Below are 23,612 nucleotides of genomic sequence, written 5' to 3' on the forward strand. Positions count from 1 at the left end.
AATTATGAATTTCTGCATTTTTCTCTTTGAGAACGAAATGGCGGTCTCGAGTTACACGCGCGATGTGAGCATGGATAATAAAGCAGATGACGAAAAATAAGCGTTTTAAACCGGTGCTTTAATCCGTAGCCACCGTCTGTGAGCAACGATGGTGCTATTAGCCTTCCCCTCTTCCTCTGGGCTATTTTCTTCCGTTTTGCACTTTCCAGGAGATTAGCGATGGCAAAAGCAATTGCGCGATACGCGGCGAAAATAAATGCAGTGGAACCGTGTAATAATGGCAGAACATGCGTCGGCAAGGCACACCGCAATGATCTTTCGTGTTTTTCTTCTTGTTGCAACAAGAGAGAATCGGCCGCGATGCTTTTGGAGAATTCGCGAGAGAAAAATCCGCAATTTCATCGCTATCTCTTCTCTCATTCTTAACAAAAAAGTCCTTCGTCGCGTTGTGGTTCAAAATAATTCATCGTGTGTTACTTATATTTCTTACATTATATGATATTACAAATGTTATTAACATATATAGGAAGTAAAATTGAGAAAATATAATCGGATTGGACTGAATGTGCTGGTTCTCTATCTTTAAAAAGGATCACACGAAGAATAGAACAGTCTGATTCATCATCATTACGTGTCTACGAGAAAGGTAATTTTGCCACAAGGCAGTCTCATTGTTAATTTATGGATTCTTATAGTGAAAGAAACTATGTGTAATGAGGCTGACAGTGGAATCTTTTTTGGTCCCATTTGTGTACAATATGGATTTTTGGCTAATGCACCACTGGTGTAGCTGATAATAATGGTTTCGCATATAATATAATCTTATTGCCTTAAAAACGCGACGTAATTTTCGCCGGGTAATAAAGCGAAATTGTGGAACGGGCGCATTGTGGCAATCTCACTTTTTTCATATCGCCAAAATTTAAATTTTGCCAATCTTATAGCGGCTTAAATTTTTCTCGTAAAAAAAAATAAAGATAAGGAAACAAATGTATAATATGTTAAAACGAGTTTCTTAAAATAAACGGAAATATATAATAAAAAATGTTAAATTAAATGTGAAAAAGACTAATAATTGACGAGAAATAAGCGACTGCGTGGAATAAACAAAAGAATATTAATTTTATTAATTACATTTTACTAATAACAAATATAACGTGCAAATCTATGAGCATATTAAATGTTTATATAATGAAAAAATATTTTAAAATATTTTTTACTAAAATGCTGCTGTTTGTTGTTTTAGCAAATATTAAATAAATGTTGCTATTTATCTTTATAAATATAAAAAATAATATTGGCAACATATTTGTCTGAGAATTGATCTTGCTGTGATTTATTTACGAATTTGATGTTTTGCAGTTGAAAAAATAGAAACGTAATCGCAAGAATATTTTTTTATCTGCAAAATACAAGTCCTCACATTTTATGACGAAAAATGACTTTTTGTTCATATTTTTATATTCACTGTTTTTCAGAATTTAAAAAATGTTTAATTTGAAAGATGTTGTGTAAATAACTGTTACTGTTAATTATAACTCATCTAATTTTACTAATTCATATATATATATATATATATATATATATATATATATATATATATACAATTACTAAATAATAAATTAATTAATTTTCCAACTTTTCTTTTAAGTCCACATTTATCATTGAAACAATTACTTTTTCTTTTCTCTTTTCGCGTATTCTTACATAAAACATCCAAGAGAGCTCCGAGAGAAGAGGATTTCTCGTAGAAGACAAAACTAAAAGACAAAACGAGAAGAAAATAAACTTATTTGAAAAATGAACTGTGCTTTCTTTTTGAGAATCTCGTTTCACCCTAGTCGAATACTGCATTCTCTCACTTACTCTCTCTCTTTCTTTCTCTCTCTTGGCTCTCACGATCTCCAAAGCTGCATCTTCTTCGCAGGCAGACCTTACCGGTTGGAGAACTGTACTACCTATAACCTGAACGGTTCCTGGGTGAGGATATCTTGCGTCGCGGGATACGACGGCGGTCTGCCTCAGAAATTCGTCGCCATCGTAGGCAAACGACGTCTAGAGTCTCCGAGCCCTTACTGGGAATTCCAGATGCTCAAGCCGGCAAAGGTGGCCCTTTACGCGGTAAACGCGAAAGGTTCCAGCGAGCCACACGTCATAGAAGTGGTCTTGAAAGGAGTAGCCAAGTTTACCGGTAAGTTTCTGCCAAGTTCAATCACGACTATCGTCAAGCGATGGCGAGCAAAAAAATAATTTGCTCGTGCCGTAATAAGCTATGACCCAGCGATTTTATGCGAAGTGTTTGATAATTGATAATGCTATCCGCGAAAATTGATTAATTATTTATCGAAGAATAACTTTGACTTTAATACCAAATTTCAATTTCATACTGTTTTGATTAATTATTTATCTCTTTTTAAAATTAAAATTACAAAAATACGGAAAGATATTAGATCAAGTTACAATTAAAATTTGACCTTTAGTTGAAATAATAACTTTCAATAATTTACCATTTTATAGTATCTTTTTCGATTATACTGATCATCAAGCATTCGATATATTTTAGAGAATGAGAGGATATAAAAATAACAATGGATTATTATTTTACATATATTTTACATATTATATAAAATATAGTGTATTTTATACGTTTTATATAATCGCTTTCCGCTTGGAGGAAAAAATGAGAAGATGATGCAAGCATATTAATATTATATCTATATTATTGACGTATAAAAATGGATATTTCATTAAAAATATTTATTCTTAAATTATAATTATAATTTCTTTGACGCATGCTGCGGCAAAAAGCAACAAAATAAAAAGTAAATTCTTTTCTATATGCATAGTTTTTTACATAATTCATATAGTTTACATGGTAAAAAGCTCATAAATTATGCATAAAAATCTATGTAGAACAAGTCTACGGAAATTTCAGAGAAACCCTTTTCTTAATTCTTTCATTTATGATGCAAATAATCATGAGCACGTGGAATCGATATCCATGTATCCGCCTCATGTAGACTCAAAATCTTTTTCCCTGTTTCATCATGCGACTTTTATTCCGTTTTCAGCTTCCGGCGAACTGACATTCACGTCAAATCGCAACTTATCGATCGGCCAGCTGGCCGTTCACCTGATATTCGGACTTTTCGATAGCAAAAATACGACGTGTGGTAAAAATAGCATATTGCGCGAGACAATCTGCACTCTACCGATTTTTGTATTAAACTTCCGTATTTAAAAAAAAAAGTGTTCGATAAAAAGTGCTGCACTGTGAGAGAAATTACAGTGATGAAGAATTTCGCTTTGTTTGACCACAAAAGATTGCAAACGAACATGTTCTAATAAAAATAGTGCGCTCGAATTCCAGATGTGTACAATTTATATATTTTCCTTTTTATTTTCTTTTCTACCAAAATAGAGATACAAAAAATATGCGAGTGTTACAGAAGAGAAATGGTTAGCATGAAATCTATCATGCATTCCAGAGAATCTATCACACATTCATATGTTAAATACATATACAATAATATAAATGCATGTGTATTATGTGCAAACAATTAAAATAAATTTCAAAAAATTATGTAAGTTAAAAAAATCTTTTCGCTAAAATTATACGTGTAATATTATAATAAAAATAGAACCGAGATCGCGCATTACAAAATTTCTGCAAAAAAATGCGTATATTACGAGAAATGTATTATTCACAAAAAATAAAGTGCCGGCTAAAGCGCCGATAATTTACGGATTCGCGTTCTTCTTGCTCCTGTTTGCATATTTGAGGAGCGAGCGTTTTAAGTTTTACCCTTCAATTTGAATGGTTGTGATGCCATCTCAACCGGAAATGCTAGCGGCGACATGCAAATGATCTCTGTTGAACAGTTCGGCGCGCGCGCCGAGGTCAGCCCTTGGTCGAGCTCGTTGCCGGTTTCGCTGAAACATGCGCGATCGACCCTCGCGGAAAATTTATGAGCGTCAAAATTTATGAGCCATTATTATGCATTCTGCTTTCCGCCGCGTTCGCTTTCCCTCCAATTTCTCGACACCCGTTAGAGGCATGATTTTCTAATTGAAAGTGATCATCGTTTTCGTTAATTCGCGGATGAGAAACGCAATGATAAGATAAGGATAAGCCTGCAAATGTAGCATCTAATTGTGTATAATTCATTTTACATATCAAAAAAAATTGCATTGATCGCAGCGTATTTTCAATAGTAGACATCGCAACGATCTCGATTAAAATTCGAAAAAATTAAAATTGCTTTAATATAAATTCTATTTTTAATTAATTGAGAAATTAATTGATTAATTAGACTAAATGAAAAATTATTTGATAAATGAGATTTTACAATTTAAACAAAAATTATCAAAAAATATAACGTCGCCAATTAAAAAATTTGTGGGAACATTAAAAAAAAAAATTCTGCAAAAAAACTTATATTTCAAGCTTTTTCTATTTAAGCTATTCTATTATATTTTAGCTTTTTTCATGATATGGAAAATGGAAAAAACGGCGTCGTATTTAAGCTCTAATTCTCCATTGTTCCGTAATTTATCAAAAAAAATCATCGATTGCCAGCAGCAGATATCTCTCATGAAAGCAGGATACAGGTCGCTTATCACAATCCCGTTTTAACGTAAAACGACGCGAAGGGATGCGGTCTTTTGTTACTATTAAGAGAAAGAAAAAGCGTGTTCTCTCTTCGGTCCCTGATAGGTTGCCCTCCTTTAATGTGTTTCCTCGATGCTTCGCATTCAATTATGGCTCGCAACCAATAGCAGAGAATAGACGCACTTTGTGCTTTGTTAATTAGCATTTAACTGAAACTTGATTGTTAATTGGAAACAAATTAGCTAGCCGGTTGTTTGCCCCGTACCGATGCGACGCGCAACTTCAATGGATACCTGTTTACAAGGCGATCGAATTACAACCCTCGCTACGATACTCGCAATTTATATCAAGTGCTCTGGAAATTGTACTTTGATTAATTTAATCGACTTTTCCTTAACGAAAACCTCGAGATAATTTTCTAATAATTTTAATTTCAATTAAAGAAAGAGGGTTTTGAATTAAAAAAAATTGCTGATTGAGATAATAATATTCTTCTCTAATTTCAGAAATTTGAGAATTTGAGATTTAATCATCGACATGTAATTTTCAAGGATCATACATAAAATAAGCTTCTTTGATTAAAAATTTGGAATAGCCGATATACCCTATATAATCTTTTCGACTGCGTGTCATATCTAGAATCTGCGTTAATTTCAAGCGGACTTTATATAACAGAGTATTTTTCGGTCTCTGTCGCGTAAAAAATTTATAAGACTCGACGAAAATATCTATTTATTTCCACAAATACAGGAAGCACGTTCGATGTTTATTATTTCAAAAAATGTCTTCACGTCAGCATCTTTTTAAAGGAAAGTTACAGAAATAATTACTGCAGGCGAGATTTTTGCCGAGTGAATCAGCTTTAACCCGGGGGTGCTTTAGTCGAAGAAGAGCAGTAATTTCAGGACGCCCGGTGTACACGTATACGCAGACCCGTTCCGCGGTTTAAAGCCGAATGATTAACGACGGCGCGGAAACGACGCGGGCGTCGGGCGCGTCGTTCCCACAGAACCGGAGCTATTCCTAATCCGCTGCACAGCTCCCCCTCCAGCTTCCCCTCGCTTCCTCCCTCCCCCCTCTCTCCCTCTCTCTCTCTATCTCTCTTTTTCTCCCTACCTCTCCTGCCTGTTCTTGCACCTCGCAAAGCAAGCGACTCACAAATCAGCCGCAGCGTTAGGACACCGTAATGCAACCTGCTACGAAGTTCGGAACGATCGACTCTAACGCCGTGCCTTAATTGGAAACAGATTACGGCTCGTGCCGACGAAGGTCCGCACGAGCCTCCGCCAAGAACGAGAAATGTCGGGCGGATAAATTGGAACGCTCAGTCGCGTCTGATCCGCGGCTGACCGCAACTACTGCGCGAAATCTTAAGCAGGCGTATGTACGCGATTTGTCGACAGGAAGGAACGCAATAGCAACAGATGTTAAATGGATAGATTGATTGATCGATTGAGAGAAGCTGAAAGAGGAATTTAATTATTTAGAATCGAAGAGGAAATGTAGCTTTGACAAAAGCGCGCACGTCAAAACATAAAAATTTCCAACATATATAAATGTTCGTTGGAAATAATGTAATTGACCAAAACTAGCCAAAAAATTGTTTGTTTATTTGTTATGATGTTTCGACCATATGGTTGTGGTCCTTTTCAAGTATATACTGGAATATGAGATTAACAATTAGATTTTTAACGGTTTGAATAAACAGTACCACACAAATTAAATGTGAACAATTTGAATACATATAGATCAAATAATAGATATAAATCATAGTGTAGTAAACTCCGCAAGTCACATTAATAATGTGACACATTTAATTTGTGTGGTACTGTTTATTCAAACCGTTAAAAATCTAATTGTTAATCTCATTCCAGTATATACTTGAAAAGGACCATAATCATATGATCGAAACATCGTAACAAATAAACAAAAAATTTTTTGGCTAGTTTTGATCGATTACATTATTTCCAACGAATCTTTGATTAATTGACTAGCGATATTAAGATAATTTATAAATATATAAATGTAATATATACTACCTAAAATATATAACTATTTACTGCAAATTCATATTTTTTCTAAAAAATGATTACGTATTTTCTTTACATCCCCCAGTTAATTCCTCTCATTATTCTATGCATAAAAGTATTAAGGTAAAATAAACAAAAAATAAATATTTTACGAGATATTTTATGTAAATTTATGTAAAATTTATATCAAAAAACTTAAAGTAAAATATCTCAAACTTAAAATATCTCAAACTATTCAATTTTTGGCTATCTTATTCTTGTAACTTTTTGCGTTGAATATTGTAAGGAATCAATTTATGTGAACAAATTGGGGTAATTCTATTAAAAAAAACTAGATTGACCTTCACATAGTCTTAGCCTATATCTGAGATCAAATTAGTATTCCTATCTTTTTTCTCTCTCCAAACTCTATAAGTTTTGTCTGAAACATTTTCTACGAAAATATGTCATTTGAAAGATATTTGAAGTAGGAAATTAAAATGAGACATATTCTATATATTAATTAATTATTAAGACAAGAATTAATGTATAAAAGGAAATACTTATTTCCTCCAATAGTTAATATTATGACAGCCACAATAATTTATCAGTGACACGATTGGTAAGACAATAGTAATTCTAGCAATAATATATAACGATAACGATAAGAAATATTAGTTTCTTTTTATATAATATTCTACGGATTTATAAACTGTATCAAGATTGACACAACTCTATTACATAAGAGTTGCCGGAAGGAGACTGCCACCACGTAGGATACATTATTTATAGACTGGCTACTAAAGTAGAGATTTCGTTTCCAGGCGAATCGACGTCCTCGGTCGATATGTCACCCATCCTGCTTGGACTTGGTGGCACAGCGACCGGTTTGGGGTTAATCGTGACCGGTGTGCTAATGGCACTTTGGAGGAGGCACGCGGCCACCCCGGCGAAGCCGAAACCGCCGCAGCAGCCTAGCATCGCGACTTTCGCGGAAAAGGGCGAGGAGGAAGACGGAAATCCAGATCTCATACCTACGACGGCCTTGACCAATCATCTCACCGGTAAGTTTCCTTGATTAATTTTCATTCATTGACTGAAAAAAAATTCTGTAAAAAATACAGATATATAGGGTAAAGGAACTTGACATATGAAAATTTGATTCGTAAATTTAGAGAAGAAATTTAAGAATCTCTGTATTTAAGAGTATCTTTAATCCTAGTTTTAAGAATATCTGCGTTTTTTTTATTTATTTCTAATTTTGCATTAACTTAAAGAGTTACATTTAAATCGATAAAAATATTATAACGGATATAAAAAGATAAATTTTATAGAATTCTTAAGATTTATAATTTTATGGAATAAAATCCTATCGCGATCTCTTTTAATTCGTTTACTTTTTACAGTAGAACGCTTTTGAAGCATTGCGAGAAAATCCACTGTATCAAATTACAAAATGTTGAGATGGGGGATTTACTATTTAAATCTTACAAGCGCCCCTTTAAGAAAGGACCGATGGCATATCGTTCGGGCATAACCGGCCATCTCATTCGGTGAATTTCTACTTAGACTGATGAAACTGCCGCATTTATACGAGGATTTCAAGAATATCGGGTTTTGCCTTAGACAGGATAGCATGCATTAATGGTACTCTCAAGAAAATTGCGCACATGGTATACGGACAGCTCTGGGGTATCGGCATATGCATACACGCAGCGCAAGGGAATACATGCATATGCATATATGTATACACGCAGAAATATGTACGCGTTCTGTAATCCATACGAGAGAGGATAGTATCTACAAGGGAGATTCCAAAAGAGGCAATAGTATTTTACGAAGCGATTTTAGGTCACAATCTCACTTCTTGAGATTGAAAATGTAATGCATCTATTATAATTTAATTCATACTTAACAATAATAAATATATTTATAGATATATTTATTTATATATTAAATATATCTAAGATATAAAAAATAACTACATTGAATCTATAAAATAGATATGTATTTTAAATAAATTTACTTTGTTAAAATTAAACTTTAATAATGACATTTAATATTTTTCACAAAATTTTGCAGCAGTTGAATCAAATTTAATAATAATATTAATAATTTAATAATAATATTATAGTAACATGCTTCGAAACGTTCGCTCCAGTCAGGTAGCAAATACAGATTATTTGAAAGATAATAAGGACATGCTTCACTATTTTTTTTTTATTGTTATCGATGAACTTTCGAATGCGGTTTCTCGGTTTACCCGCAATGTCCAAAATAGGAGTATTCTCCCCGATGCTGCAGGGCATCTTCAATTTCCCTTCGCAAACCGCGAAACTTTCGGCTTTTGCAAACAAAACAGTAAGAAGCAATCGAGAGAGCCGCCTTGCAAGAAGGAAGCGAGCTAAAGTTGCTAAAGTTGCTACTGAGAGAGAAGTTCAAAATACTTTGCGAAATCCGCGGGCTTACTTCAAACCGATTATACGATTGACGCTAAATCCGTCCTGGGACTTCTTCCAGACAGAAAGCTTCCTCGTTACGGGTCTCTGCCACGAAGACCACGTCAACTGGAAGGACGTGAGATGTCCCATGATGTCCTAGAAGATTCAGATTATCCGAGAGCATCACCGAATGTGAGTAATCTGAGGCATTAATTTCCAAAATTTTAAACGCCAGCACGGTTTTTTAGAGAAAAAATTCAAGTGTTTTAAATATTAAGAAAATATTTCTTTAAAGGAAACATTAATAATGAATTTCTAAAATAAGAATTGATAGTAAAAGTTAAAAGTAATGTAGGATTATTTGGAATTTTATATTATTTATGATTTAAATTTTCCAATATTCGCTTCCAATCATTTGATCAAGGAAGATTGTTTTGAAAAGATCTAATTGATTTTGAAAAATATGTAAAAAGCATAGTTTTTATATTAGACTAATTAAAAAATTTTATACTTTTATAAATATAAGTTCTAAATGTCTATCGATATTTTTTTTAATTAAAGAAGGACGTAAGAATTTTAAACATATTTTTAAAAAGCGTGAAATTGCAAAATTTTAAATACCTTTGATTTAAAATTTAGAGTGAACACATATACCTGCATATGTCCCTCAATAATCCCGAACACAGAAAACCACTTTCGAATTTGATCCGATCTGCTTTACGATTCCGTTTATCGCCGTCTTCTTACGAGTCAGATTTAGCGAGAAAACGTTTTCGTTGCGTCTGACACATTTATTTTGAATAAAGAAAGAGAGTATAATTGTGTCGAGATAGAATATTGTGGTTTGTTGTTAAACATTTCAGCTCTTATTTTAAAAATACACTGAAATATTTAAAATCGTAAAACAGACATTTCTTTTCCCTATCTTTTCTATAGAAACACTTTACTCGGTATATAATTATATAAATTTTATATTTTATGAAATGTAAATTTTTCTTGCAGAAATTTTACGTAATTTATTTTTAGAGAATCTAATTTGCATGCATAAATAATATTACAGTAAGTTTATTTATTCGGGAATACTTTTCAATTTCGATTTTCGCCATCGTATCGAAAATTCATAGGATCCGTCGCCGGCGATACATATGTATATATTTTTCTATAATATTATAAAAATACTATAAAATTCGCTATAAAAATTCGATGCTAGTCCAAGTAAATAAGAAGAATTTTCTGCGGATAGACCGAATTCAATTCCCGATCGTTGCCTCTACATTTTTCTAAGTGATATCGTATATCTCCATCGAGACAGATCTTTTAACCTTAACCGTAGACAAATATCTTTCAAATTTTTCTCGGCAACAGTATATCGAATAATAGCAATGATATTATGTTGTACAAATATTTCTTTACATGTCTTTCCCTTATCATAGTTAATATAAATATAAAAATAAAATGTTTAAAAATTTTTAATAATTTTGTTGATGTTTTTGACAAAATTTTCTCTGTTATATTGCATAAAATGCAAATCTTAAGCCGTGTTAAAATATTTCTCACACCATCTCAGTTTGAATTTTATCTTTTATAATCTCTTCTATCTTTTATTTTCTCTTTCACTCTATTTTTTGCTTTTCAATCTACTTCAGACATTCTACAGTCTCCAAAGGCCGCACTCGGAGTCGATCAGCAGGAGTATTCAGGAGAGCTGCATTTAAGGGTCAAACACCGGGTGAGACATTAAGAGAAGTGGGCGGTCGACGTGGCGTTCTAGACGGATGGAAGGAAGATCCAGACGTCTGCTGCATCGCCTAACTTCCGGGTCGTCGACTATCATTCAACAGGGTATAGGAGGCCCCTGGACCATGGCTGATGGAGACTGTAGACTGGGAGATGGAGGAGATGAAGCCACACGCTTCTGCGCGCGTTTAAGCGTACCAAAGACATTTATATAGCCACTTGATTCACACTACGCCTTTGTAAATATTGTATATAAATAAAACACATCAATTTCGTGTTATACCCTTTCTATGTTGGGTCTCATTCTCGCCCGCGACGATGCATCACCATTTTTGTTATCCTTGTCAGGTGTGTGATTTTTTCGCGGGAATGTATTATCGATGTCTCCAAAGTAATCGGATAAGGTGCGAATTAAACAAAAGATTTTTTTTACCTTAATTGTAAGAGTTACTACATAAGTGTATTTGATTAAAACTCGTATAAAAAGATCTTGAAATATATATATGCATATTTATACATAGTCGAATTTATATGTGAAAATTCTAAAAATATCGATAATTTATTTTTATTTCGCATGTATATTTTTTTTCTTATGAATGCAAGATGATTTTAGATTTTTAGATCTGAAAATCTTGCAATTCAACTTCTCCAAATTTTGTGGAAAACGATAGATTAAAGTTTTTTTGCAGGAAAATCTGACAACGAATTTCTCAACGAGATACAATATTAGTCTCGTAAATTGTAAAGTGAGATCGCGTGGAAAATCTGGCGTTTATTTTACACAGACGCGCGAACTTATCTACTTATTCAAAGGTTCTCCTCTCTTTTACCACTTTTATGGAGCAGTACACGTTTTCTTCCTGCGGGCGGCGACAGTGCGGCGTGTACGCGTTATCCTGCAAAGAAAAGCGCAACGAGAGCGGCATCACGAAGTAAATCGCATAAAGCATAACTGCATCGCGGCGAGAAACTAGCAGCATCTTCCCGGTCTCTTTTCATGCCGCTCTTCCTGGCTGTGAAGCAAGAATCTCCTTGAACGCGTCTCTCTCTCCTGGGGGCTCTTCTACGATCCTTTTATTTTCTCTTGTTGAACTGTCTCGATGGTTCATTGCCGTTAAATACGCAGAATTATTGCTATAGTTCGGTATTATTCATGACATAGCGTTAGTTGGCACGGAACGTTATATCGAGAATTCTCTATTTTCTGAGATTGCACATATTTAAACTGTTTACTATTTTGGTAAGATTTTTCTTTTAAAAAAATATAAGATAAAATATTAATACTTTTGAATCACAGAAAAATAAATTTCACAAAGTCTTAAACGAAATAGGAATAAATATTCCTTTATTTATATATCTCCGTATTTTAACTTTAATTAATTTGTTAAATAATTTATAGATAAATTTATCTTAATTAAAATGTTTTAAATAATAGAATTTATACATATATATATATATATATATATATATATATATATATATATATATAATGTTGTCTGTTATCAGGAAAAATATTTATCTTTTACAACGAATGATGGTGAATTGTGATGTGTCGTGGAATTTGTTGAAATATAGCACTTTAAAGTGACTGAATTTCAGGCTGTATTTTAAATTGAGCACGCGTAATTGTCCATTGAAGATGCAAAGTGCACCGTCTGCCATTCGCATACACTACCCTTTTTCTCTTTACCTTGCTTCGATCTGCGCTTATGGATTCTTTACTTGTACCCGACGACAGCGGATAAAAGTGTATGATGGATAAAAGTAAAATAGTTTTGAATAATCAATTGCAAGTTAATAGATATATGGATTTATACATATATATATATATATATATATATATATATATATATATTTATATATATAAATACAACTCTTTGTTACTAAATTTTATTTATTTGTTGTAAAGATAGCATAACTGAATCTTTAATATCAGAGTGATACGAGAATTAAAAAATATGAAAAATTAAAAAAAGCAATTGCAATTTTTCTATTATAAAGATAATTATTTCGCATATTACAATTTCAAAACTTCATTTTCATCAATTTATATTGCGTTTCGAGAATGCAATCCTTTTCATTTATGACTAAAATATAAAATTTTACGACATTTGTGCTGTAGCTTCAAAAGAAATTTTTTTATGCTTCAAGCGAAAAATTTACGTTCGTTTGATAAACTCATTTCGTTCGAAAAATGAAAAGGATCAGAATCACTCTACAGCGAGGTGAACGTCCTGAACCGCACGTGAGGTGACGACCCTTCTGAAGGAGTTAAACGTATAAAGTCGCGCGAAGATCAAGACCAAACTCAAACAACGAATTTGGAAGGTTCTAGCGAGAGTTTAATCCTTCGAGCGATTACGGCTTAAAATACACTGTGACATTGGCTTGGCTATATCTGGCGCTTCTCTGGTTCTGCCGTTACATCTTAGAACTGAAACTTTTATGATTTCACGTTTGGCCGCGTCCGTTTAAGTTTGTGCGCACAAACTCTCTCAGCAACCGTCACGAGTGCTTGCTACGGTACATTTACATGCTCAAAACTCTACGTGCAATTTACATCTCGTCCCGAATCGTTTCCTCAGGAAGCGCACACTCCCTGAAGTTCATCTTGATGTTAAAAAGCTGATTTCCAGCCAAATATTCGTAGAAAAGTGATCAAATTTGTGATATTTCCGAAAAATCACAAATTAAACACTGTTCAAATTAAATTATATATTTTACTTGTACATGAAGTGTACTTACAATATTCCCAAGGACATTTCGAAATCTTTCATTTATGCAAAAAGTTCATAGTATTGTAATATTCGTAGTATTCTGAAGAGAACGTATCTTTATTCTTTTGTACGTACGAATGCACTGAACCTTCAAATGCCACGAGCATTTTTATGTCGAAGGAATACCTTGCAAAATCCAAGGCATGCGTATAAATCATCCTTACAATTTCAACCGCGAATAAAAACTTTGTTAAACGACGCGGACATAAATCATCGGCGAGAGGAAGCCGGCGAAGTTTCCTTCAAAACTGGCAAAAGATAATTTATACGCGGTGGTACGCGAGTTTTGCGCACCAGACGCTAATTGAAGGCGGCGTTTATCAATCTCTATTGCGAGGTGCAACGTAATCAGCGAACGAATGGTCCATCATTCCAGAGAAGATCCCTTGAAATCTCCGGAATCGATGCAGAGTTTACGATGTAATTTACTCTTACCTGATTTCGTCCGCGCAGAAATGTGGTTTTCCTAATTTTTCTTATCACAGAGATTACAGGATCAGGCAGTCGACGAGAATGTCGACGCGGAAAAATCCCAGGTGATAGTCGAATCCTCGGGAGAATGAGAGAAGCTTTTAGCAAGGAATCACACACTTGATACAGTCAAGCAGATCTTCACACCTGTAATTTATTACAATCAATATTAAAATAATATTTAATTAAATAATATATAACAATAAAGCATAGTATAATATAAATAAAGAAATATAAAAATAAATACATAAATATATAAATAAATACAAAATACAAAATAATAAAAAAAACATTAATATAAAATTATACTTAATTTAAAAGATATAAATATATAATATAATGAAATACAATATAATAAAAATACATAATATATATATAATAAAAGTACAATATAAAATAAATATAAAATAAATATAATATAAATTTAAAATATAATATAAATTTAAATAAATCATTCACTTATCATTCATTTAAGAATTATTGATTAAATAATATATTTTTAATTTTTAATATATTAAAAAATAATAATTATAATTTAAAAATGAGAACAGATTACGTTTAATTTATAAAATAAATATCTCTAATTTAATGATACCTTCATCTATTATTACATCTAAAGAATTGTATATAAAATGAAATATAATTTTATTAAATTTACTATTATATAGAATATCAATAATACTCCAACTCTGGTAAACAATCCACATATAACCACTTATTCATTTACATTCTGCCAATTAGCTGAATGGTTAGTAATTGATATCAAATATTCTCGAACAAAATATTTAAATGTAATCAATTCCATTTCAACCTCTTCACAATTCCTCTTATTACAATACTCTCGGAATTAGTGATGAAAATAGGAAAAATTTGCTTCAATGATCTTAATTTTGAATCAAAATTGTTAAAAAATGAACAATGAATATAAAGAGGAAGAGATAAAGGAGAGAAAACAGAAGCGAGTAGAGGAAGTTAAATAATTATTATAAAAGCAATTTTCTATTTTTGAGAATTGGAAGTTCAGTATTTTATGAAATAAATTTTTATTTTAACGTTACTTAATTTTTATATTTTTGTTAAAAGATAGTGCAAGAGAGAAATGATTTGATCAATATAATTTTATATAATTCATGAATGTATTGTATACGATAACATTATCCTATAAATTACTGGCATTCTTTAAATGCTATCGGGAAACCTTGAGCTTCATTATCTATCAGCCTTTTGGTGTATGTGTGTATAGTCTTTTCTTAAATCCTTAGAGAGCTCGACGAGTCGACCCAGGGATCCTCGTTACGGTTATTTACCGAAGACCAGTACTGATTAATTCCAAACCATTCCCCTTGTTCCTCACCCCTTCTGAATTCTGCGCCGGACAATGTATCCAACTCCGAGTACTATCCTCAATCTTACTCTCCGGCCTTCGTCTGTTTGGTATTTGCGGTCAATAGATTCAGAATTACATTCGCATGTCTGGTACAAGCATTTTCAACAAATAAGATCCGTAGGACATTTCGGGGAAAGTTTTGAAAGGCTCCAATTTCCTTGACTCTTGTGAAACTCGATGTAAATATTCCGAGTAACTTGAATTGTCGTATTTTCCAGATTTAAATTACCTATCAAGAGACATGGTGATATTTTGATGTCAAATACACAAAATTCATTTGGCTGAATATTAATTGTATAAATATCATATATATTATTTTCTCTTTGTTCACAAAATAGCTTTATTTTAGAAAACAATTGGATCTGATCTAATTACATTTTTTAGTTTTTTAATAATCAGTCATTTTTTAATTTCAATATGATAGTAGATTTTCAAATCATTATATTTATTAATATTTATTAATATAATATATTTTTCGCTAACTTTTTAGAATATTTTAAAAATACAAAATAATAAAATGTTAGATGCTCTCTCTCTCTCTCTCTCTCTCTCTCTCTCTCTCTCTCTCTCTCTCTCTCTCTCTCTCTCAATTTTACCTGATGTTTCCCTGTAAATATTTCAACTGAAAACGTAGCAGCCTTTCATAAATAGTTGTGACACTTGCAAAGAGAATCAAATCGAAATATTTCCTATATATTTCCGTTTCCGCTTAAATATTATCGTTCTATGTACTTTCATTCTTGCTTAAATATTATTTCTACCTCTAAGATACACGTGCGCAGAAAGTAGGTGAATTAAAAAAGTTATACGGCACATTACACACAAGTTGCTCATCTAAGTATGGAGAACATCAGTAAGATTGCGTTCTTCAACAAACTTAGTCATTTTTTTTTTTTTAATAAAAGTTTGATCGGCGGTCATCGTTCTTCGTTCTTTTCTAACTTTTGACAAGGAATACTTCAGTATAACTTATCTTCGCAAATTAAGTTTCTAAACTTTGTGTCTCTATCTCAGTAAATTTTTGGTTAAAATCAAGTCTTGAAATCATCAAAAATCAGGATTTCTTTCGCACTAATTCTTGAACTATTTTCATTTTCGTTTCGTTATCGTCTATTATGACTATTATTGACTTACCAGAATGTTTGAGAGATATTAACAGAGACAATACCAAATTTTTCACAATTTCGTTAACTCCGATAGACTTTTACACGTATCAACGATAAATTGAATTCTGGATTCTGGAGCGCTTCTTCGAGACTACCGAACATAAAGTCACTAGATTAACAAAATACCGCAATTTTGATCTCAATAAGATAAGATGGAGCAAAAATGGCGTCCGATAGTGCAGATAGTGCACACTTTGGCTGTGTTCTAAAATTCACTGTCAGTACTGAAAATCTATAGTGTACGTCATGTAAACTATGGATTTTCAGTACTGGCAGTGAATTTTGGAACGCAGCCTTTGTGTAGCTATTTATACTAAGTGCAATTTTTCTAACCTTGATCCTGGTTTGTCCTGTGTTCTGTTGTATATGAGGTGAGAAAACTCCTTCTGTTGTGCAGAAAAAGAAGAAAATATCAAAAATGCCAGGTTGTTGCGTGGAAAAATGCAACAATCGCAGCCTATATCTATACTATTGGACGCCATTTTTGCTCCAGCTTATCTTATTGAGATCAAAATTGCGGTACTTTGTTAATCTAGTGACTTTAAGATCGCCTAAAAGCAGACTATGACAAAAAAGAGTGAAAACTATGAACAACTTTGTTGTTTGTTTTATAGATTTTAAAAATGGCTTGTCGTATGCTACATATTTAGAGTTGTAAATAATTTGATAAAAAATGTTCAATCTGTAAACAATGGTAACGCAAATGAAATATATCATTGTCTCTAAATCATTATATGTAATTAACATATAATGTGTATTTAAAATTAATTTATCAATTTAACTCTAATAAAATTATGAAATTTTTTTCAGGTATATTATTGTTTAATATTGTTTAATTTATTGCTTATCAGTCATTCACATTTATTAAAAATAGTCACTTTATTAAATAATGTGAGAAACTCTATATTTTTTGCGAATAATAAGTAGAACTTTTATGGATATAGCATTTTGATAATAGTTTATATTTACAGTAGAAAATAATTTGTATTTCACTGTGCTTTTGTTCTATAGGACCTGAAGATGAATTATGAAAGGATGTGACAAGTATCAGTAATGCAGAAAGACGCAGAGGTAGAGCAAGAAGAGTAGTGAAAAGAGAGAGCTCCTAAATAAAGAGCAAATTATTGGCATGGGAAAAATTCCGATACAATTTCCTGGTCTAAACACTCCTGTGTTTAGAGGAAAAGAATTAATTCAACAGCAAAAACTGCTTGTAAATCTTGAAAGAAAGCAAAAACTTATGGAATTACCACAAAGTCAGACCAGATCAATACAAATAAAATTATCGCCATTGGAATGTGGTTGGACGAGTGTTACAATGGATGGCAGAAGCATTGAATCAGATCTTATTGGAAAAGGTTAATATTTATGCTATTATTGGATTATAATGGTTAAATCACACACATACAAAAATCATGTGATATGATGTTTACTTTCAATTTTTTTTTTATGTTTCAGTTCTAAATATTAGAATCTTATATAATTAATATCTTTGTTTTCTGCAGATACATTTGAAAGTTTTGAAACCTGGATTTTGGAAAACAAAATGATAACTTGTATGACCGGTAATTTAGCACGTAAGACTAGAATCAGTTCATTTATAGTAACTGGAAATGGAAATGGATTAGCTGGATTTGCGTTATCAAAAGCCAAAGCATCCCTAAAGACGGTTAAAAATAGGGCTGCTCAAAGACTAATGTATATTCCTACATATAAGGAATACACTGGTAAGAAAATAATTGTCAATACTATATAATATAAAATTTATTTCTTCTCTTTTAATATCACTTTGTATTTTTCAGTGTTACATGATTTCTTTACACAGTTTGAGAATATAAAAATATTTGTAAAGAAAATTCATGAAGGATAATGGGCTTGTTTGTCATCATGCGATAAAAGCGTGTTGCGAGATAATTGGCATAAAGGATATGTATGCCAAAGTACAAGGAGGAATGTAAAAACATTCTTTACTGGTTTATTGCAACAGGTATGTATATAAAGTATTTAAAGGCATATTATACTTTTTATTTAATTTATATTAGAAAGAAACATTTTTTATTTATAAAAATATATTAAAAATGATAGATCTATATTTAGTAGTTGGAAAGAAAGAGAGGAGAAATGAAAAGTGCATCTAGTTAATTTAAAAGAATAAAAATCTAAAAATAATACATAAAAATTAATATTATGTATTTTTTTCATGAGGAATGTGGGGCGCACATTTATGCATTTATTTATTTAGATGAGATTTACTTTAGCATTCAGTACATTCAGTATTCAACTTTAATTTTATTTTCTCTTTCTTATGATATATAAGTATAACATAATTACCTGCAAATGCTATCATTTTTGTGTGCTTACAGTGATACAGAAGCAACATTACAAGTACTATATTTACAGATAACATCTGTATAATAAAAAAAGCAAAAATCCAATGATGAAAAAAGGATAAATATTGTAGACCAGCATAAGTATCAACCAATTATTCCACCGCTCTGTTTCATTAGAGTTGCAATTTTCTTTTATATCATAAATATTATAAATAAGATAAAGATTTCTGTACGTTTCAAATAAATTTATATATTTTATGTATGTAATACTGCGCACACATATTAAAAGGTGATAATATCGCAGTTATAATATATAATAATCTTATATAAATATCTTATATATATAATATATATATAAGATACGATCCTGGCAATGTAGTGATTTTTGGATCCTACTTAACATAATTTAATTTGATTTATTTTTGAGAAATGCGCACAATACTTGAGAACAAATTATTTTTGTGCCATGTATTACCTGTGTAAAATTGCACACAGAGTATCATATTGTCTGCGATATATGAAAAGCTTCATCGATGAAATATGATTGAGATATAAGAAAAGTAATATAGTACTTGTAATGAATAACGTTAATGTGGAATACATAAATATTTTTTATTTTAATTTCATATAATCAAGATGAGATAAGACACTCATGGTTACTTTAAAAATGTGTCCACAAATATCATGTAACTTCAATAGCTGCACATTCGTCAAATTAATCCTATTACGTTAAATGAATCACAGCAGCTTGTTTTAATTTAATCTAACCTAACCAATTATATTATATGCTCCTCATTAAAATGTGTAAAACTGTACGTCGCACATTTAATGCGATTAATATACTACGTAATAAAATGTAATACACTAATGAAATAAGTAAATATTATTTTTGAAAGCATGATACAATCCTGGCAGCATACGCTTGTATTTACATTCGATATCCAAAGCCACTGAGAGATTAGGTTAGGTTAGATCAAACAAATTTATCGTTTAACAGTTGGCAGCCCTACGAGATAGGCTGTACAGTACTGCGCGCGCGTACAAAATAAATTTGAAATCGCTTCTAGCATAACCATCTTCACGCGATCGACTTTATTTGAATTGTACCGAATCGAATTATGATGCCGATTTGTCCGAATGTAATTCGGGACATCGCGATGCTGTATAAGCGTCGAATGAGCACAAATTATCACGCAAATATGATAAATCAAATCTACTCACCGGCTGTTCCACAGGCCGCTCCTCCTCGGGACAGTTCGCTCGCCTTGGGACGTCCCATTCCGATCTTGATGCACACAAATCCACACGATCATCAACGCGAACGCGCGACACTTTATTCGGCACTCCCGATACTCGCTCGCATCCGATAATCATCATCAAGGGCCCGAATAACGCGACGCAATTTCGCTCCATCTTCCCAATGACGCCATCACTGAATATCGTCAAAAATCGCTGTTGCGCGTTTCCATCGACACACTATAAAAGTCGCGCGATCATCTTTGGACACTCTCGACGCTCGTTCACTCGCGATATTCGTTTAAAAACGGTTAAAAGATGCGAAAAATGCGGATGTACGACGATCCGTGTAACTGCGTGTGACTCCGATTCCCGTATGACGCGTATGACGTAGCAGTGACGTAGCAGTCACGCGCCAACATGGCGGCCGAACCACTGCGCATTTGTTTCTGCGCATGGCCATTCCTGTGCTCAACGTTCGCGCAACTTTGATTTCTGAAAGCACATAATGATAAATATATAAAGATAGAATCAATTAATCATATTGGTCATATATGTAGACTTGCCCGAAGAAACAGAGAAAAAATTGAGAGATATTTTTAATTTCTTTTTCTTTTAGTAAAGAATGGAAATGTCTATTCATAGGGTTGTTCTTTTTTTCCTCTTTCGCGCAATTTCGATTCAATATATAACGTAAAAAATTCATAGTATATTATGCTAATGATATGAATTACGAATGATTCGATTGTTTTATCGCGCTTTTCCAAAGTCAAATCTTATAATATTTACTTTTGCATTTTACAAGACTGAGAGCGATTCATATACAGAGTTTGAAGAGATATCCAATGCACGACAAATTATACTTGCGTTGATTAGTATCAATCCCGAACTGTTAATCGCGAATACGTACAACACTTTCACACATTTTTTTCGCAAAGAACGATATACGAAATGCAATATTTCGCGCTTCGCGTTTCACTCATGCGGCCATCTTTCTTTGCTGTTTAGTATCGCCATCTGCATTCGCGTTAAACGCCAGAATTACGTAGTCAAAATACTTTTCGAGTGCCGGTAAAGTCATCATTTTATGCATGTCGGTAAATTGTTAAAATCACGTCGCGCAAGCATAATTTTTTTATTTGTAGTATAACAAAATATGTAATTAAAAATTCATGTAAGAAACGTATTTTTAATCAAATTACATATACTTATTCCGTTACTCTAATACTTGTACGTTAACAGATTTAGGTTACACACATTGCATAAAGCTTCCAGAGAAAAATATCCAGAGGCACAAATATTTTATAAACGAAAATCATGCGAAGATGAAACAATAGATTAAAGAAGCCGTATAATCATTGTACTTTTATGTATAAACGTTTCACAAAATAAAATCTTTATAAATGAAGTGTTACATTAAAAATATTAGTATAAAATTAAATATCGATGTGAGATTTAAAATTTTTTGTCCTTTTTTTTCTTTAGAATTTTTTTACTTTTTTTTCTAAAGATTCTTTAAGCGAGAACTGCTTCTTTCGCAAGACTATTGAACAATTTGAATGTTTGATATTTTCTTAGTAGTTTAAATTTCGTGAAAAAATTCGAGAGAAAATTAGATTTTATCGTATTACTGCACATATCGATTAAATGCTATATCAAATATGTAGTGTAAATATTTTAATTTTTTTGTATACGATCTACTTTTTATTCTATCGATGTTTTCATAGTGATGCACCTTGAGCACTTTGCTTCATGTTTGCAATAAAAATATATTAAAGCAAATTATTTTGCAAATTTATTATTCTAATTTTTATTTAGAAAGACTAAAATTAAAAAAGACGTATGCATTTTTTTCAGATATTTCTATTGAAAAAAACGCATCAGATAAAACTTTCCTGTACATTTTAAATGCGCCAAAAGATTTGCTCTTTATTCCACTTACTGCAATAATGTACACTAAAAATGACAGATCTGTATTAAAAATGATAGATCTATATTTGGTAGTTGGAAAGAAAGAGAGGAGAAATGAAAAGTGCATCTAGAGAATTTAAAAGAATAAAAATCTAAAAATAATAATACATAAAAATTAATATTATGTATTTTTTTCATGAGGAATGTGGAGCGCACATTTATGCATTTATTTATTTGGATGAGATTTACTTTAGAGCACATTCAGTATTCAACTTTAATTTTATTTTCTCTTTCTTATGATATATAAGTATAACATAATTACCTGCAAATGCTATCACTTTGTGTGCTTACAGTGATACAGAAGCAACATTACAAGTACTATATTTACAGATAACATCTGTATAATAAAAAAAGTACCAAAAATCTAATGATGAAAAAAGGATAAATATTGTAGACCAGGATAAGTATCAACCAATTATTCCACCGCTCTGTTTCATTAGAGTTGCAATTTTCTTTTATATCATAAATATTATAAATATAAGATAAAGATTTCCGTACGTTTCAAATAAATATATATATTTTATGTATGTAATACTGCGCACACATATTAAAAGGTGATAATATCGCAGTTATAATAAGATACGATCCTGGCAATGTAGTGATTTTTGGATCTTACTTAAAATAATTTAATTTAATTTATTTTTGAGAAATGCGCACAATACTTGAGAACAAATTATTTTTGTGCCATGTATTACCTGTATAAAATTGCACACACAGTATCATATTGTCTGCGATATATGAAAAGCTTCATCAATGAAATATGATTGAGATATAAGAAAAGTAATATAGTACTTGTAATGAATAATTAATGTGGAATACATAAATATTTTATATTTTAATTTCATATAATCAAGATGAGATAAGACACTCATGATTACTTTAAAAATGTGTCCACAAATATCATATAACTTCAATAGCTGCACATTCGTCAAATTAATCCTATTACGTTAAATGAATCACAGCAGCTTGTTTTAATTTAATCTAACCTAACCAATTATATTATATGCTCCTCATTAAAATGTGTAAAACTGTACGTCGCACATTTAATGCGATTAATATACTACGTAATAAAATGTAATACACTAATGAAATAATTAAATATTATTTTTGAAAGCATGATACAATCCAGGCAGCATACGCTTATATTTACATTCGATATCCAAAGCCACTGAGAGATTAGGTTAGGTTAGGTTAGGTTAGATCAAACAAATTTCGTTTAACAGTTGGCAGCCCTACGAGATAGGCTGTGCAGCATTGCGCGCGCGTACAAAATAAATTTGAAATCGCTTCTAGCATAACCATCTTCACGCGATCGACTTTATTTGAATTGCACCGAATCGAATTATGATGCCGATTTGTCCGAATGTAATTCGGGACATCGCGATGCTGTATAAGCGTCGAATGAGCACAAATTATCACGCAAATATGATATCAAATCTACTCACCGGCTGTTCCACAGGCCGCTCCTCCTCGGA

At 32.0% G+C, this 23,612-nt stretch overlaps 2 protein-coding genes and 1 long non-coding RNA gene across 5 annotated transcripts in view; 2 read left to right on the forward strand and 1 right to left on the reverse strand.

Moving 5' to 3' along the window:
• LOC105257340 (nephrin) overlaps positions 1-11,088 on the forward strand; it is a 243,633-nt gene extending 232,545 nt beyond the window's left edge. For 2 of the 3 annotated variants that reach the window (XM_011267899.2, XM_011267898.2), the window contains exons 12-15: positions 1,928-2,191; positions 7,446-7,685; positions 9,142-9,254; positions 10,709-11,088. In XM_011267899.2, the coding sequence (XP_011266201.1) occupies positions 1,928-2,191; positions 7,446-7,685; positions 9,142-9,254; positions 10,709-10,777 (686 nt within the window). In that variant the 3' untranslated portion in view covers positions 10,778-11,088. Of the gene's footprint in view, positions 1-1,927; positions 2,192-7,445; positions 7,686-8,027; positions 8,523-9,141; positions 9,255-10,708 lie in introns of those variants that run through there. The other variant, XM_025409989.1, reaches the window with a different exon arrangement.
• The window catches only part of LOC112638388, a 96,056-nt gene extending 72,444 nt beyond the window's left edge, over positions 1-23,612 (reverse strand). Inside the window, exons 1-2 of the long non-coding RNA XR_003122977.1 lie at positions 23,583-23,612; positions 14,012-14,194 (exon numbers count right to left, since the gene is read on the reverse strand). This is a non-coding gene — a long non-coding RNA (uncharacterized LOC112638388). The remainder of the gene's footprint in view (positions 1-14,011; positions 14,195-23,582) is intronic.
• Positions 17,612-18,535, forward strand: LOC112638387 (28S ribosomal protein S5, mitochondrial-like). The gene is made up of 3 exons (XM_025409990.1): positions 17,612-17,958; positions 18,106-18,327; positions 18,403-18,535. Exons 1-3 carry the CDS (start codon positions 17,730-17,732, stop codon positions 18,468-18,470), a joined length of 519 nt encoding a protein of 172 aa, XP_025265775.1. The 5' UTR covers positions 17,612-17,729; the 3' UTR covers positions 18,471-18,535.

Source organism: Camponotus floridanus, unplaced genomic scaffold (genome assembly GCF_003227725.1).
Source record: "Camponotus floridanus strain SB8 unplaced genomic scaffold, Cflo_v7.5 scaffold3, whole genome shotgun sequence".
In the NCBI taxonomy this organism is placed as follows: Eukaryota; Metazoa; Arthropoda; class Insecta; order Hymenoptera; family Formicidae; genus Camponotus; species Camponotus floridanus.